The 18752-nt window shown below is 34.6% G+C and overlaps 1 protein-coding gene across 1 annotated transcript in view; it reads right to left on the reverse strand.

Annotated features, from left to right (window-relative positions):
- The window catches only part of LOC128991612 (uncharacterized), a 104490-nt gene that overhangs the window by 10841 nt on the left and 74897 nt on the right, over positions 1-18752 (reverse strand). Inside the window, exons 3-4 of the mRNA XM_054414646.1 lie at positions 16421-16452; positions 5595-5799 (exon numbers count right to left, since the gene is read on the reverse strand). Coding sequence (XP_054270621.1) covers positions 5595-5799; positions 16421-16452 — 237 coding nt within the window. The remainder of the gene's footprint in view (positions 1-5594; positions 5800-16420; positions 16453-18752) is intronic.

Here is an 18752-nt window from a genome sequence, read left to right on the forward strand (position 1 = left end):
GTCATATACATCGATGGGTTCGATCTCAAAGAGCTCGCTCCGCTCAATTACTTAATCTTAAAATACAAGTAAGCATCAAAATTAATCACATCGCAATAAGCCATTTATGATTAGTATTCCGTTGAACATTGTGCACGTTCCTCGACAAGGCTGACCTCTGAGACTAAACGCGGCCTAAACTAAAAAATGGTTTCGCCACTTTGTCATCAAAGCATTTTGTTTGGTTTTAAAATGTTCGATGTTTTGAAGGTTATATCATAGATAAAACATAGTATGTTTAATCTATGGTTATATTTCAAAAAGTATTTTCGTATGCAGCTCTAGACAAAAGAAAAATTTAAACTTGAAAAAAATGAAAACCAACAGCTGTTTTTATACGACCCCTGTCCGTAGGCCTTTTTAGTACCCGTGTGTCCGTAAATTCTTTTTCACCACACTATGATGTTTTTGGCTGTATTACATACGTTAATTGGTGGCTGAAAGTTACGTTTTGCTGGCCATGCCAGCTGTCATCGTAATTTGGGGACCGAGCAGGTTTTTACAGGCCGGGGCCGCAAAATCAGCTGTCCGCTTACTTACTTAAAACATGAATGCATTTTAAATACACAATCAAAATCCATAGCATTGCATAGAATTGTGTTATTCTCACCGTTGCCTAGGAACTATTTATATTTATTTTTGCTGATTCCTCAAATTATTTCTTCACATAACCTTAAAGTTGTAGTTGTGTTGACTATCAGTGTGCATTATTATGGTGGTGAATAGTGGTAATGGAGTATAGTGTGGTGAAAAATAGCGTTCGTTCCACGGACCGAAATGGTTTTGCAGCTCTCGATCGATTTAAGTTCTCGACTTCGTCTCGAACTTAAAAACTATCTCGAGCCGGCAAAACCTCATTTTCGGCCCTAGGTACGAAATATACTATTTTCACCACACTATGATGTTTTTGGCTGTATTACATACGTTAATTGGTGGCTGAAAGTTACGTTTTGCTGGCCATGCCAGCTGTCATCGTAATTTGGGGACCGAGCAGGTTTTTACAGGCCGGGGCCGCAAAATCAGCTGTCCGCTTACTTACTTAAAACATGAATGCATTTTAAATACACAATCAAAGTCCATAGCATTGCAATAGAATTGTGTTATTGTCACTGTTGCCTAGCAACTATTTATTTTTATTTTTGCTGATTCCTCAAATTATTTTATTCACATAACCTTAAAGTTGTAGTTGTGTTGACTATCAGTGTGCATTATTATATGGTGGTGAATAGTGGTAATGGAGTATAGTGTGGTAAAAAATAGCGTTCGTACCACGAACCGAAATGGTTTTGCAGCTCTCGATCGATTTAAGTTCTCGACTTCGTCTCGAAAAAACTATCTCGAGCCGGCAAAACCTCATTTTCGGCCCTAGGTACGAAATATACTATTTCACCACACTAAGATGTTTTTGGCTGTATTACATACGTTAATTGGTGGCTGAAAGTTACGTTTTGCTGGCCATGCCAGCTGTCATCGTAATTTGGGGACCGAGCAGGTTTTTACAGGCCGGGGCCGCAAAATCAGCTGTCCGCTTACTTAAAACATGAATGCATTTTAAATACACAATCAAAATCCATAGCATTGCAATAGAATTGTGTTACTGTCACTGTTGCCTAGCAACTATTTATTTTTATTTTTGCTGATTCCTCAAATTATTTTATTCACATAACCTTAAAGTTGTAGTTGTGTTGACTATTAAAATATAAATAGTGTAGCATTATTATAGTGGTGAATAGTGGTAATAGGAAATAGTGTGGTGAAAAATAGCGTTCGAACGACGGACCGAAATGGTTTTGCAGCTCTCGATCGATTTAAGTTCTCGAGTTTGTCTCGAACTTCAAAACTACCTCGAGCCGGCAAAACCTCATTTTCGGCCCTAGGTACGAAATATACTAATTGTCTATGGTAGAACGAGTTCATTGCATTTCTATAGGTACTCCGTTCACAAAATTTAGGTGGTTATAGAAGGAAAATATATCCCCTCCACTTGAACCTACCTTAAAAATAATAGATAAACAGCTGAGGTTTGCCAAAACCTTAATCAGCTGTACCAAAAGAATGTAGAGGGGGAACTTCCCCTCAAACCACCTAATTTTTGTGAACCTCAAATAAAAACTGTCTTAAGACAGTATTTCACCAGACTGTTATCATGCAGGAACCACCTATAGCTATCCAGCACTTACGTTATCTACTCGTATAACTCCCAGTTTGTCCTGGAAGACTTCAGTCGTCACTTTCACACCCTTTGTACAATAATGGTGCCTTTTCCCTAAATTAGAGCCAATGCTCTCTTGATATTCCCGGTCTTCCGGACATCCTACACTTCTTGCCCGTCTTCGATAGGCCGTAATATCAAATTTGCATACTTGTCCTCAAATTTAAGTGTTTTACTGTTCGTTTATTGCTATGGTACGAACGAAAACAATAAATTATCATTCCAATGAATAAATTGCAAACTGGAGTTTAAGTTTTAGGATACATTCTACAATGTGTAATTTATTCTATGGTTACCATTTACAGCTTTGTTATAAAAGCAGTTTGCAAATTGATCGTTATATTTAGTAAAAAAATAAGAAGTAAATAGTAAACACGGAAAACGCTGTACTCCTACTGGACATAAACTTGCCTCTAGAGCTATCTTCAGGTAACCTTGAAAAGTAGTTCTCGTAAAATTATATGTAAATTAAATAGGAAATAAATCTGACAAATAAAAATAATTTCAGTAGAGATCTTGCCAGGCAAATAGAAATTCGCATAGTTTGCAGGTTTGCTGTGATCGGGATATTTTTGGTCTAATTTTTTAATAAATATTTTTCAACAACTATATTATCGATTCAAGAAAGATTCATAATACGTGCCGGACGCAAATGTCTACTGCAGACTACGTCAGTAGCATTTTTATATAAGGAACTAAAATACATTGATGGGACCTCTAAAATTTTAGTAGATATGTCGGGAATCGTACTCGGCCCTCTTAGTACAGTGCAATTAGCTTAAAAAAGGTCAAACTGGGACATAAAAAAAAAGTTTCAAACCAGTGCCAAATTGTTTAATACACTTCCCTCAATATGTAAAAAAAGTTACACTGATTTGAGTGTCGGGTTTGGGAGGGAGGGGGTGAAAATGGGTTGAAAATATGACTTTTTTACTTTTTCGCAAATACCTCAAAAACGGCGCGTTTTCTTAAAATATAACCACTTACAAAAATAATATTCATTAAATTTCGAACAAAATGATACCATACAATATCTATCTACTATGAACGGTTCAGGTAATATTGGGGGGTAAATGTGATTTTTTTCTTAAAATTCTAAAAAAGTTGTTTTTTAAATGGAGGAAACCCATGGACACCCATAAAAAAAGTTTCTAACAAGTGCCAAATTGTTCAATAAACCTCCCTTAATATGTATAAAAAAGTTACATGGATTTGAGTGTCGGATTTGGGAAGGAGGGTTAAAAGAAAAGAGGGGGGGGGGGGGAATGGGACTTTTTTTGCTATATTACAAATATCTCGAAAACGGTGCGTTTTTCTTAAAATATAATGAATTACAAAAATAATCTATATTGAACAAGATGATGCCATACAATACCTATCTACCATGAACGTCTTAGGAGATATTGAGGGGTAAATGTGATTTTTCTTTTTAATTCTAAAAAGTTGTTTTTTAAATGCAGGAAAACCATGGATACCCATAAAAAAGTTTTTGTTCTTTGTATTTTCTCTACTAACTTACTCGTTTATGAGCTACAGGATGCGGAATGTACACAACAAGCCTTTTTTCCATAAGTGTAACATGCTGTAACTCCTAAACAAGTAGCTTTTAAGAGAAAATGTCAAAATTAAAAATGTTTTAAAATTGGATTTGTATTCTAAAACAATCATAAACTACAGGGTGTTCCATAAGAAACAACAAAGTTGTCGGCCATATTGGAAAATGGCGAACATATTTTTAAAATTGGGAACCATTCCAAATCATCTAAAAAAATAAAGGGGATTGTCCCATAAGAAGTCAACTGTATAACTCATGATAAAAAAGTTAGCTATTGGTTCACTTTAGGTGAGACATCCTGTATACAGGGAGTCCTGTAAGTAAACAGCCAAACCCCAGGAAATGGTTCTATGGGTGAAAATAAAAAGAAAATCAAGAATATTTTTTCTAAAATCGCTTCGTTAACCAGATATTTGCCATTTTGTTTTTTTTCACAAAAACATTATTTCATCTCTGAATTTTTTAACCGATCATTAACAAACTTGGTATGTATGTTGTGATAAAATAGACCCACGTTAGAAAAAAATTATCTTAATCCAATAAAAATTTTAAAATGGTGGCCATTTAATTTTTAAAAATTAAAATTGCTAGAAATGGCTAATTTTATGAAAAAACTTCTTAACACTTTTATTTAGCTTTTAAAATAATAAAAAATAAATAAATATCACGATTTTTATTTGTAAAATGAGGCAACCCTGAATAGCGTAGCCTTGATCACAATAATTTTACAACTAAAAATCGTTGTAACTTCAGTTATTTTTTATTCGATCTTCTTGAGAATTCAAACGGTAGAAAGTTCACCGTGTTCCCGTATCTAGGTAGGTTTGTCTTTTTAGGTAGGTAAGTCATATTTAGTTATATTGTAGTTATATTTGTGTTAAAATGGAAAATAAAAAGTGTTACTTAACAAAATTTACAAAATTACTTATGAATAATATTCAAAAAAATTTTTATGGGTGTCCATGGGTTTCCTCCAGATAAAAAACAACTTTTTTTTAGAATTTTATGAAAAAAATCACATTTACCCCTCAATATTACCTGAACCGTTCATAGTAGATAGGTATTGTATGGTATCATTTTGTTCGAATTTTAATGTATACTATTTTTGTAATTCATTATATTTTAAGAAAAACGCACCGTTTTGAGATATTTGTAAAATAGCAAAAAAAGTCCCATTCCCCCCCCCCCTTTATTTTAACCCTCCTTCCCAAAACCGACACTCAAATCAGTGTAACTTTTTTATACATATTAAGGGAGGTTCATTGAACAATTTGGCACTCATTAGAAACTTTTTTTATGGGTGTCCATGGGTTTCCTCCATTTAAAAAACAACTTTTTTAGAATTGTAAGAAAAAAATCACATTTACCCCTCAATATTACCTTAACCGTTCAGAGTAGATAGGTATTGTATGGTATCATTTTGCTCGAAATTTAATGCAGATTATTTTTGTAATTGATTATGTTTTAAGAAAAACGCACCGTTTTTGAGGTATTTGCGAAAAAGTAAAAAAGTCATATTTCCACCCCATTTTCACCCCCTCCCTCCCAAACCCGACACTCAAATCAGTGTAACTTTTTTTACATATTGAGGGAAGTGTACTCAACAATTTGGCACTGGTTTGAAACCTTTTTTTTTGATGTCCCGGTTTAGGTCTAACTATCTGGTATCGAAGCCTGACTAGGCTTAAAACACATCCAATTTTTATTTATGAAGCACAAGATTATCTCTCTCTCGCCCTCTTGGCACTACCCATTAGGCAGGTAACGAATACAGTTTTATTCACTCACCCTGATACTCCTGGTATTCCGTGTTGTCCTCGATGTCCTCGCCTCCAGTGATCAGCTTCCTCTGCACCCTCCGACCCTCAGAAGCCGCCGGCTCCTGGTCCTGCTCCTGGTCTTGTTCCTCCAGAGACTCCTGAAATGTTGCAGCACCCATCTCCCTGGCCACTGCAGCTATCGTTTCGCTCGTCGGCAACGGCAGACGAAGCTTCTGTAAAATCATGAAACAATCAATGAGATAGACTTCATATCATTCACTGGTTTGTCACTATAAAAAACTGTTTTAGGCCGAAGTTCTCCTAATTATTCAGCGTTTATCTCCAAAAGTAGGCTATACTTCATCTATGACCATACTTAATTTAAATTCTTAATTCACTGTTTGGGTTTATTTGCGCGATTGGTATTTTCACATTTTGTAAGGAAAAGGCCCCACTGAACTTTGACGAATGTACCTTAATGTTTCGTTAAATGGGGTTATTAGTCCATCGACAAACTCGATCTGGGTTACAGATTCGATCTCACTTGAAATAGAACTGCCACCCTCAGAATTGAAGGCGATTACTCTAACTGTTGGGTTACGCAGACTATGCCATTTAAGTTGTTTGCAATTTTGTATTTATAAAAGACAGTTACCTGATAAACTGCTTTGCGCATGCCATATAAGTTTTGCTGGTGACAAAGCTTACGATTGTAGAACTATAAATATACATTTTCAAAAAACGATCTTATCATATTCTTAAATACGGGAAGTTGATTAGGATATATTTATGTTTTTATCACCAGGTTTTCATACTGATCTAATATAGCTCATGAGTACGAAATCCCCTAAACTTTCAGGCGTTATAGAACTGGACAGATGGCCTGAGGCTTTTGAAAGCTGCTATTCACAGAAGGAAACTATGAACCAAAGTCGAGGTTCTTTGACATAGCTTGTCTGTTTGAGCTTTGAATGGAAGTACCTCAACCACCACCAACACCTGTGAATAAACAATTATTATACCTTTAATCTACACATCAATTGGTCTTGCAGAAACAAACTAGTCACATTAATTGCGCTTAGGGCTCGTCGTTCTTGGTCCATTCATCTTGATCCTTTGCAAATAAAGTCAATTATAAAAAAAATCAAAGGTTGATTACTTGGATTGCGGGTTTAATTTCCCATGACGACGAAGTTTGCTAAAACAAAACTATAATATAATTAATTTTTTTGTGTAATGTAAAGATAGATGTACATTAGACTTTCTTGTACTAAATTAGGCTACACTGTGGGGATTTGCTTCTCTCCTACAGTTTTCATACCACGTCTCCACGTGAAATCGTTTATTCGTCCAGGAAATCGTTTGTTATGAAGGTTGTTTTCCAGATGACCAGACATGAACGCATTATAGTTTCACACATTTCTCCCCGTGACCCAAATATGGTGCGTCCGTGTTGAACTGATGATATGCTCAGTGTTTCATCTTGACTTAAATATTTCGGCAGAAAATTATCTATTTTAGCGAATTTCCCATATAGGGAATAAGCTATTACCGTAGTACTCATGGTAAGACCTGGACGCGGGACCGATTTTTTTTTCGTTTTGAGGTCCCTAGAGGCCAAAAACACCATCCGTTCAAATTCATATATATATATATATATATATATATATATATATATATATATATATGTGTGTGTCCGTCAGCACGATAACTCGAGCAAAAATGATCCGATTTTGATGAAATTTGGTACAAACGTGTAAACCTACGTTTATTCGAACGAGTTCGCAATCCAGCATGATCGGACCATGGGAACGGGTGTTTACGGGGGGTTTTATGGGGTAAAAATAGGTTTTTCCCATTTTTGACCCAAAAAACACAAAAATTAGCAATTTATTTCCAAACCATTTTTTAGAGCTTAAAAAACAAATAATTTAGTATATTGAAGCGTTATTATGCGCCTAATGGTTACGGAGAAAATTCCAAAAAATTGTAAATTTAAAATTCCCATGTTATTCTTATGGAGAATGAGTAAACTGTTGTAGTTTGCTTGTTTATGAACATATTTTGATCAAATTTGGAAAATGTTTTTATTTCTTACTAACTATTAACATTTTACAAAAAAAAAAAAAAAAAACAGTTTTACCCTCCCTGATGCAGCAAACCTAAGTACTTGTTAAACTAATTCTATTTAAATCGGGAATAAATGCTATATTTTTAAGTAGACAGTTCAGTGTAAATCCAATCAGTCAAATGGAAATTCGCTTAGTCTGCAGGTTTGCTGCGGCGGGGGTATTTTTATTTGGATTTTTTAAACATTAAATCTTTGTTGGTGTAAAGTGGCTCTTAGTTAAACACGAAAATCTCACCAGTGTTTTCTTTTAGCGAATTTCCCTATATTGAAGTAGCTATTACCGTAGGTGGCACGGTAAGACTTAGAAGGGCCTTAACCTAGACTCGGGACCGATATCCTTTTTCATTTTGATGCCCCTAAAGGCCAAAAACTCTATTCGTTCAAATATTTATTTATTTTGGGTTTCAGCAGTTCTTTTTGCATGAACTATTGTCTACTCTCCAGTTCATTATTTCATTTAACATTTTGTTTATATCAAGTCACAAAGATTAGCCCGACTTAACAGTTTGCTTCATTCAGCTGAATTCTCGGGCATAGCCGTTGTACGTTTGTTTACGCTATTCAATGATGGGAAGGAATTGAAAAAAAAAAAACTATATACAAATTTACTAAAAACCAAAACTGAAGTCAGAATATTTTACAATTAATTAATTACCTGGTTTAATATAAACGAGAGCTCACCCGTGGTCAAAAACTCGACCAAAAGTATGTATTGTGCAAACGTCTCTATTTTCACCCCATGCTGTAAATAAAACATGTGATTTGAAATTTATTGGAATTTATTTATTATTATTTATTGAGCAACCCACAAGACCCATGTTAATTTTTTTAATTTTAAATAAGTTGTTGTGTTTATTTTTTAGTCTATTTTAATTTATAAAGGAATTCTGCACATCTAATGGAAAATATATTTCATTTGGTACCAACCGCGTGTAATTCGGTCCAGTAGTATGGCCAGGCTAGCTGTCATAAATTTTGTAAAAGTTTTTTGGTATATAAGATAATCAAATTTACGGAATTTTGCAAAATATAACTACTGTACAGTAGAATTTATAGATATGATGTTAATCCCTAAGTTGGTACCGAGGCGTGACCGAAACGAGTTTTCAAGTTCAATACAAACGATTCAGCAGATATTGACACAAAAACGTATGAGATGCCAATGATGTAGAAATCACAAACGTGTTCGAGAAATCAATCCAGAATTAGATTGACTATTGTGCTTTTATTTAGTATTCAAACCGATGGTACCGAATTTAAATTTTTGCCAAGACGGGATATTTCGATTTGTTAAACAACGTTTTAGCCAAAGCGGAACCACTCCTCAAGACAAGCTCAGATTCCCGATACTTTCTTGACGTTTAGTAGTAAGACCAGGGACCAGGGTCTTTACAAGGGTTCCTTTACAAGCAACCTTTAAAGATACCAATGGGGTTGATAGACATAAAATAAATATAAAATCAAGAGCGGTCCTAAGGCCAATCAGTTTCCACGAAAAATGAAGACGAAGATGAACGAGTTAAGAAAAGATTAGGTCAGTAGGGCGTTGTGCAAGGGCCGTCAGGCTCCGGCGGGGCTGGGCCTGAGAATCCGGAAGGATCAAAACATCTCGGCTAAGACAATGCCTCCATAGACCGGCGGATGTTTTGAAACCAATCATTACGTGTCTATCCAACGCTACTTCTGGATCTACTTGGAATATGTTGCTTGTATACGTCTATACGGATTGCTTGCTGCACTCGTTTAAATTTTGGTTTAGATCATTATTTTTTCTGAGCTGACATTTGTTGGTAATTCCGTCCGGTGCCGCTAAGATCATGTTTTGTTTACAATTCGTCTCTCGGTATTTCAGTTATTATTTTTTAAAGTTTTGGCTGCCTCTTTTATTTTGCATTTGCCCATCCACATGAGCCTCTGCGCGTATCTAGCAAAACAACGGGGAGCCGTTACAGTACAAGGGTGAACTGTACTGATGTTATAGTTTTAGGCTTATAGGTTATATTAGTATTATAGGCATACTGTATGTTAGACAAAAAAAATAACTTGGTCCTGTTTAAAATTTCAAAGTGGCGTTCATTTTATATTTTAGAATTCAAATTACTAAATGATGACTTCGTGACAATAGTCAGGAACGTCTTTATTTAGAATTTTAAATTCCCTATCAAACGACGTAAAGTTTAAAAGGTTCGAGTGAAAAATAGCCGAAATATAATGATTTTATTTGTAAAATGATTTGCAACATGACTAACACATTTTACAACTAAAAATCGTAATATTTCAGCTATTTTCCACTCTCAATATATTTAAACTTCGTGTCCGTTTGATATGAAATTTACATAATTTACAGAAACTTACAATATTTGATTTATAATGACAGAATAATACTAGAGATAACGAGATGGGAAAGGTATTATGACTACGTATCAATCATACAGTATACACACTGCAATACAGTGCTGACATTTAGGCAGCTTGCAATAGATTATCGTGAATTAAGATAATCACGGTTCTTCAACATGCGTGTGACCTTTTCTATGTCGATAGTCAACTTTGAACTGTAAGGTATGTTTTGTTAGAGAGGTATAATTAATCGCTGATTTTTTTTTTTTAAACCTGTATAGAGTAATTTTTCGATCGATTTAATCTAGATCATTGAATACAAAAATGTTTGACAATAATAATACATGACACAATTTTTTTCTTGATTTGATAAACAAATTTATTATTATAAGCAACTTCTGCACGTTTTGCCAAGGATTTATAGAATAAATTGTTGGCCAATAATGCTTATTTTAATATCAGTACTACACTAATCTAATAATTGGCCTTTGTCATGGAAATTCGCTGTATCTGCAAGTTTTATGGAAGAACAGTCCAATTTTTATTTTTGCGCTACTTTATATGCCGGTTTATTTTCTTGGCAGATATTATCTCTCGCTTCACCGTTCTTCTAGAAGGATCCCTTTGATTTTCATATAATGTGTGTTTTCTCATGAAAGAATGTTTTATTGCATTATACGGATAGCTTTTCTGGTCGTTTTGTATAAAAATGTGCGTACTAATTCCTATTTGAATTTGTTTGCATAATAATTCTGAAGAAGTTAAATGGGTTCCATGGTTTTATCAAAAAAGATGGGTCTCAATATTTCAATATTTTGGAGAAACAAAATAATGTCTGACTAAACACAATATGAATGTACCTTATTATTATCACACAGATAAAGAATTTTTCAGAACATTTTTCATCTATGTATGTTTTATACAAATGCACTAATCCTATTCTAACTCATGAGAAGTTTAGTGATGACAAAGAGACGACGGCCTCGACTAAATCTTTGCGCTTGAAATTAACATTCACAAACGTGACTGGCCAATCAAGCTGACCTCTGGATGACATTTGAGTGACCGTTGTCACATGACCTTGGACCGATGTCCATACGTAAATCCGCACAGTAGATTAGTACATTAATACGCACAATACGTAAATACGTACATTGTATGAATACGCATTCATTTTGATTGTTCACCATTTTAATTGACCACATCGTACATCTTGACATTCAGGTTCATAAACTCATTATATTAATGCTTAGAATGTGTGTTTGGTCTTTACATAAATACGTTTAACACTTACTGTTACAATTTATTGTCGTGCCATACTATTCATCACAGCTTGCATCTTAAAGCAATTTTTCAGATTCATACACTCATTCTCAATATCTATATATATAATACGTGAAGCCGTTTTTTGTTAACGCAACTCCTCCCTTATTTGTGGACCAATTTCAACGTTTAAGGATTCTAAAGATTCGTCTCAATATGTAGTTTTGCAATAAGGTTTTAGAGTTTTAAAATTCCTACTCTTAAGGGCGTTAAGGGCGTGAGACCCTCTCAAAGGTCGGGTTTTCCCCATAAGAAATACATAGAACAAATTTTGAAACAAAAAACAGCTGTTTATAAAAAGATGCTCATTAGCTTTTTGGGAGTAAATATTAATGTTTGTGATATTCAGTAGGTTAAGACAAAGTTAAACAGTTAATCAGTTATGTTTGAAGAACAGAAAATGTATCAAGTTCAAAGAAGAAATATTGAAAACTGGAGGAGGAGACATTAATAATAAGATATCTTGTGTCTATGTGTATGAGGAGAGTAGAAAAAGAGAGGTCTGGTCTAACAGACACCCATCCAGATATATGACAGTTCTGCTATGCAACTTACTTTGGAAGTGATAAAATATACGAAGCACATAGTGTTATCACGGTGGTAAAGTAAAATAAGTGAAGGAATTAGTGTTTATGTATTCAACGATCGAGTAGTTACGGTGAAGTTTATTTTTATGATTCAGGAGAGGCAAATAATATATGATGTTCAAAAAGAGAAAATGAAAATTGCTATCCAAATCTTATAGCTACAATAGTTATCCAACCTATTTCGACAAATGAATCCATACTTTCAAAACTTTGGGACAGGTATTAAGAGAAACTCCACTGAACAATGTGAAAACGTTCTGGTGCCGGGAATATACTTTGACTGACAGACAACACGTTAAAATACGTTAACCAGCTTTCAATAGGTAGTGTTGCTGCTTTAGCCTATTCCAAGCAGATTATGGCTTTCCAGTTGGTAACTCAGGGTTTGTGGGTAAAAAATGGAGCACATGAATGGTTGATATCATCCTACTTTTCAGTATTCTCTACGGAGAAAATTCGTTTGATTAAGGGGATGTCTCAAATCAAAGAAATAAAATGACCCAACTTAAATTACTTAACACTGGTTATCTGTAAGGCGGCAGTTTTCTTCAATTCTTAATGCTAGAAAAACTTTGTGTTAACATGTTAACTAGAATTGATACAGATCGTTTAGCATTCATTAGAAGTTATAAGTTAAAACTGAGAGCAGAAATTATGTAGGTGAACCTTGACGACGCAAATAGAGATATTTAAAATTAGTTTCTAACAAGTGTTTAAACAACTCTAAGATGTAACTATAATTACTCGAATTTAAGCATAACGTTTTCCTCGGCGTTATGTTTTATTCTATGCGGCTCATCGAGCCGCACGGGTTCTCTAGTTTCTTAGAATTTGTGTTTGTATCGTACATTTTCTCTTATATTGTAATATACCACTGTCTGAAGAATCGGTATACAATTTTTCTCCGTCTTTACTGGTCTTCAGATGAACAACACACTCTAGTTTGTCATGTCACCGATCATCAGACTATCGTTTTTCTACTCCAAATAATTTCTCATTCGTAAAGTAGTAGAGTAACTGGTAATAAGAAATCTTATCGTAACGTGTGTGATTTTTTCCTTTTTCATTTTACTAGCTTATTCGTTTCTTTCACTCCAACCGTGTGGTGAGCTATCCATCAAGATACTTTTGCGTTCAGTATACATACAAACCCTACATAATAAACTGTCCTAATTTTGAGCAAAATAATTACGAGAGTCGTTATTAGGCCTAATTCATTGAAAACTCATATTGGAAATGATTTTATTAATGCTTCTATTGTAATACCTTTCGTTCTAACTCATAACTCTTCCTACATTTATAACAAATTCTCATGACCTTAGCACCATGACAAAAGTCGTTCCAATTTAAAGTGTAAAACAGTTATGAGTCGCACTAAGGCACATATAAAATATATTGTGCTGGTTTAAAATTCCGTATAGTATCTTTATAATAATTAATTTCACTATCTAAAATAATAGATGAAAGCATGGCAGAAGATGGGAGTTCAGAGCTGGTTCCCGATCCTAGATTGCATTCCATTTTCGTTAAGTAATCCCGTGTCATTAATACATTTTACATTGCACCTTTCCTACAACTAATGAATATTAAATTACCTGACTTGTTAAAGACTATCTGAAATCCCAAGGATTTGGAACGAACCCTTCTTCAACTGGTCATTTTCTCCTGAGCGTACAACATTGTTGAGTAACCTCTTACAAATCTTCTCTGGCCGTCAGTTGTTCGTATTATTCGCCTTCCGCTTTGATAACAGCTGTTCAACCTTTCCCTCAGTTGTTCTATATAATCGTCAGCACTTTGGAGCCCTGTTCACCGCAGAGGCATTAGACAGTTAATGATACGAATGGGCCTTTAGAACTCTCGTAGTGATGGAGAGTTGTTTTAAAAGTGAATAGAACGAGTAGAACAGGAGGAACACATTACAGTTACTAAGTAGCCGTTACAAAATTGGCTTGATGAAAATTTTAATCACCAACTTCAACTGCCATGTAATTAAATAGAATATTTTCGTGGCATGAAATTTACTAAATATTATGGACCCGCATTCATTTACGTACATTTCGAGGAAATTAAAATATTATTAAGTGGTCCATGTTAGGGGCATTTTATATTCTTGAAAGTCTGTAACGATTGCGTTAATTACAGCACCTATATTGGAAATGTATTCATTAAACCCCGTTCTATATGTTGTTCAAAGGTTTATTGCGGACATTTTCCATCACGATTGTAAAAAACAATTCACAACGTTTCGGGATCTGGAATCTGATCCCGTCCTCAGGTGAAAAAACTTAACTAACACATTACAACTAACAATACACACATGCCCAACCTAAGCTGGAATACACTACAGAAGGTAGCAGTCAAAAATATGCACTGTATAGCAGTCAAGTCATGATACAACATGCAAATAATAACCAATCACAAAACACTATAATCTAAAAAGGTGTAACGTAAAAAGCTCACACAATGGAACACTAAGGATTATAGTGTTATAGATTATAGTGTTTTGTGATTGGTTATTATTTGCATGTTGTATCATGACTTGACTGCTATACAGTGCATATTTTTGACTGCTACCTTCTGTAGTGTATTCCAACTTAGGTTCGGCATTTGTGTATTGTTAGTTGTAATGTGTTAGTTAAGTTTTTTCACCTGAGGACGGGATCAGATTCCAGATCCCGAAACGTTGTGTTTTGTTTTTTACAATCGTGATGGAAAATGTCCGCAATAAACCTTTGAACAACGTTAACTCACCATCACCAACAATGAACTTCAAACAAAGAACCGTTCTATATATTTTTTATATGTTAAGGTGTTAAGGCGAAAATTATTGAAGCTTGGCGGTTCCGGGCCCATTAATGGTCAACGAAAGCTGGGTCTAGTTTTGAACCAAAACAAAGCTACTGACTTTTCTCAAATTCGAACCGGCAACCTTGTGATTACAAGACGAGCACTATGTTCACCTAGAAATCCTAGAATGTTTCACTATGTTCACTTAGAATGTTTGTTGAGTATTCAACAACAATCCATTCTACTGAAACAATTCAATTATGCTTCTAATAACAGGTAACAAGATTGTATTCCCCAGTAAGGGAAAGATGCGTTATAATGGCAGCATGCTAATGATTGTATAACGCAATGTGTAAGAGTGAGTGAGAGAGAGAGACTGATAAATGGGTCAGTTCTCATCGATAAGCGATATGTTGGCCTCGAGATCCCTGCCTCATCGATAGGTCAGCTTTAACTGCAACTATACAGCTTTAGTAACAGGCTCAAATTGGATTAAATGTTAGTAAATCATATACATTACAGGACTTAATTGTTTTAAGAGTTAAATCTGAGACTTAAAACTAAATTACAGCTGTTTTACAAAAAAATAACTACAATTTTCAGAAAAAGGTATAGGAAAATAAAATTTACACTGTAAAATTTACAGTAGTTCATTTACAATAGTTTGAGCTATCAGGGAGTTTAAATTTTGAAGAATTTTCAAGGGTAATTAAAATTATTATTAAATTATTCAACATTTTCGAACCAATAAACCACATTGAAAATTGTTCAATTAACTGGAATGTTTGTAAATTGTGAGGTACAGGTTTAATGTGTGTTTTTTTTTGTTTTTTTTTCTGGAATTGAATTTTGGCTCTCCCTAAAAGTGGACAAGAAATAACTCGTGTTAATGTTTTATTAAAATATCTTTTGAAAAAGTTCTTTAGTGATTGGCTCCTTTGGTGTCATTTCCCATCCCATTTCCAATGTTTATACCACCAATTTACATCTATTATATTATATTCAGAGACATGGATGGCTCAGTAGCTCAGAAAGCAAGCTTCATTGTGTATCTAATTGGAACCATGAAAGATATAAATGTACACTAAGATAATATGTTGCTTATCACAGAGACTTTGACTGGTGTGACAGATTGAAATCTCTATTTTTACACTTGCAGAATCACTATAAATATATCGAATATTGTTAGAAGACGTTTTATTTACGTTATAACTTAAAGGAATTTACTTTTTAGGGGCTCTACGTGCAATTTCAACTAACATTATCAGTTAAAGTATACTGTTTCCACCTAAATTAGTATATTTAGGTTTCATTGTTTAAGTAATTCATGCTAACCACATCGCAGAAGTAGGGTATGAGTTATGACACGCTAGTTAAGTAGGCTTCAACCGCATACAATAGCTTGGGGTAATTGTGAGAATCGAAGTGTGCAACTCTTACAGAGTAGATAAATATGAGTCTTACACAGAACGTTAGTAAATAACACTGCCATAGCTTAGTTTCCTCGCAATTTTTATTGTTGTAACGGGTAAAATATGCAATTAACCAATTTAAAGGTTTCCTTTGAAAGGTTACGGTCAAGAGTAGTTAGTGTCGTTAAAACGGTACATCCAATAGCGATTGTCTATCATCGGTATGTGCTAATTGGGTAATTGATTGCTAATTGGTAATTGTAGTACTCACCTTCACTCCGGCCAGGGACGACGTCCATAGACCTGAAACAAAGATGGAAGTGGTTAGAACATGCAGTGATTGCTGGTCAAATCAGTAGCATAACAGTGAGCTTTACTGAGGGTGAAATATTGTTCCAACCCACAAATTATAAAATTATAGCATGCCATGTTGTCTATTGTTTACAATGAAGCCAAAATTAAGATGATTTATTTTTTGACGAAATCAACCACAACATTGTACTGTTTAAAATGGAATAAATTACTATTCATTGACTATACATGTAATTAATTTATTTTTTATGTTAATTTTTCAAAGCTTGACTCCTAATGTGTACTTTATTTAGCATTATGTTTTAATGCAATTCATTATCTACATGGATAAGGTTTTGTAGCCGAGTGGTTGACTGTACTTGCATTCAAATCTGAAATTCTCTAATTTGATTCCAAGCGAGATCGATGCTGGGCCGGATTTCATTCTTTGGACTAATATTAGCGATGCTATCTAACAAAACGTATAGTGAACCGTTCCTCTACACTAAAACGAATAAAATACCAAAGGGGTGGATAAACAAGAACACATACGAGAAGTCAGAGTAATCTACTATAGTGCTTCAATTTAGTATTTAGTTGGAAATTTTGAATAATTAGTTATAGTACAATTTATTGATAGCAGATTATTAATAGTTTTTACAACAATTTGTTTGGCGCGCGGCGTGAGACGAGCTAGGATTCCCAATGCTTTCTCTTTATGTAAGCGCGGCGCGGGTGAGACAATGCTGCTGCGTGAGACCCTGATTTACACAACTCCTCGGTTATTGGCCACTGCGGTTGTTTCTTGCAATTGAGCCTCTGCGCGTGCGTATTCAACGCCGCATTAGAACAAGCATGACAGTACAGCTAAACACATTGTTGTGTTAAGCTATCTAGCTATCTAGAGATGCATTACCTGTTAAAGTTGTAGTTAGTTTAAGAATACAAATGAACGCCGATGGCGGAGACATCAACAGGGTGCGCTGTTTTGAGTTACCGTACTGATTTCAAGTTTGACAACTATTTTAAGCCAAACTGAAAAGACTTATTGTAAGCTATTTTACACACTTATGTAAGATCAACCATAACACCCCGTTATTCAATTAATTATGTTCTGTAAAACAAAATAGCCTCAGGTGACCCACACTACCGGGATGTCTACTACAGTACTCAAAGGTTAATATTATTAACTATATTGTTATTAGCTAATATTAATTTGGGGTCTGCCTATAGACTGACTATTGAATTTGATAGTTGCATATACACAAACTAAGTAATAAATCTCCTTTAAAATCGTATAAAGGTGCATTTTATGTTAGCTAGCAGGTACTGGTTGGGAGTTTATTTTGGCCATACAACGTATGGATTATGTTATTATTGTAATATGGTGTTTTGTAGAGGGAGATCGTCAACAGATACAGTTCTCCTTGACCTGTCATTTTCAGTTTTGATATGTTGGCTAAAGATGCGTTCCAAACTACGGGGTCACGGCATTATTACACATCGAATAACTATATAATGTGTGTTAATTTAAGTATTGAAACAAATAATTATTTTTTAAACCGATAGATAGAAATATTCTATTTGTGGCATTGATTGTTAACAAAGGATCCGTAATTTTTTACATAAAAAATGTTTTTTAACCCCTTTAACAGGGTAGGGGGTGACTTTTTCCCAAAAAACAACCCCTATTGAGTGACCCCTCATTTTGAAGGGTTTGTCAAGACATAAGCAATGGTGCAAACCTGAAATCGACATGTCACCCCTAGTGAAAATGGCAGATATTACAAATTTGGAATATGTGAAAAGTAACCATTTCACAAATTAAAGTTTTTAAATACCTACCATTTCGGCTCATACAAATAGAACTTATTTTGTCACAGTACGTATGTGTGGACAATATTACTAGAATACTAATAGATGTCAAGCTTGAAACTTTAATCTTAATTTTAATCTTTGTTGAAATATTGAAGTGTGTAGTTCTTTTCATAATATTTTACAAGGTGTCCTCCAGAAACCAAGATATCTTCACAAGGTTATCTTCAGCAACGGGAACAGATATCTCACGAGATCTCCAGCGGCTGAAGGGCGCAGGAGGTAACTCTTCATAAGTACGCAGAAAGGAGGTCTATTCCAAGGTGTAATGAGAGGCCTACACCTTCACACAATGTAGTGTGACCATATTGCTCTGTATGTCGCATCCTTGTACCTTGTAAACACTGTGACACTATTTCCTGACAATTACAGTTATGCGGTGTCGTTCAAGTTTTTACGTTTCGCAGTCGAAGAGAAAGAAATGTGCCAAGGCTGAT

Source organism: Macrosteles quadrilineatus, unplaced genomic scaffold, assembly GCF_028750875.1.
Source record: "Macrosteles quadrilineatus isolate MER2022 unplaced genomic scaffold, UCM_ALF_1.0 Scaffold_4__1_contigs__length_99947679, whole genome shotgun sequence".
Lineage (NCBI taxonomy): Eukaryota > Metazoa > Arthropoda > Insecta > Hemiptera > Cicadellidae > Macrosteles > Macrosteles quadrilineatus.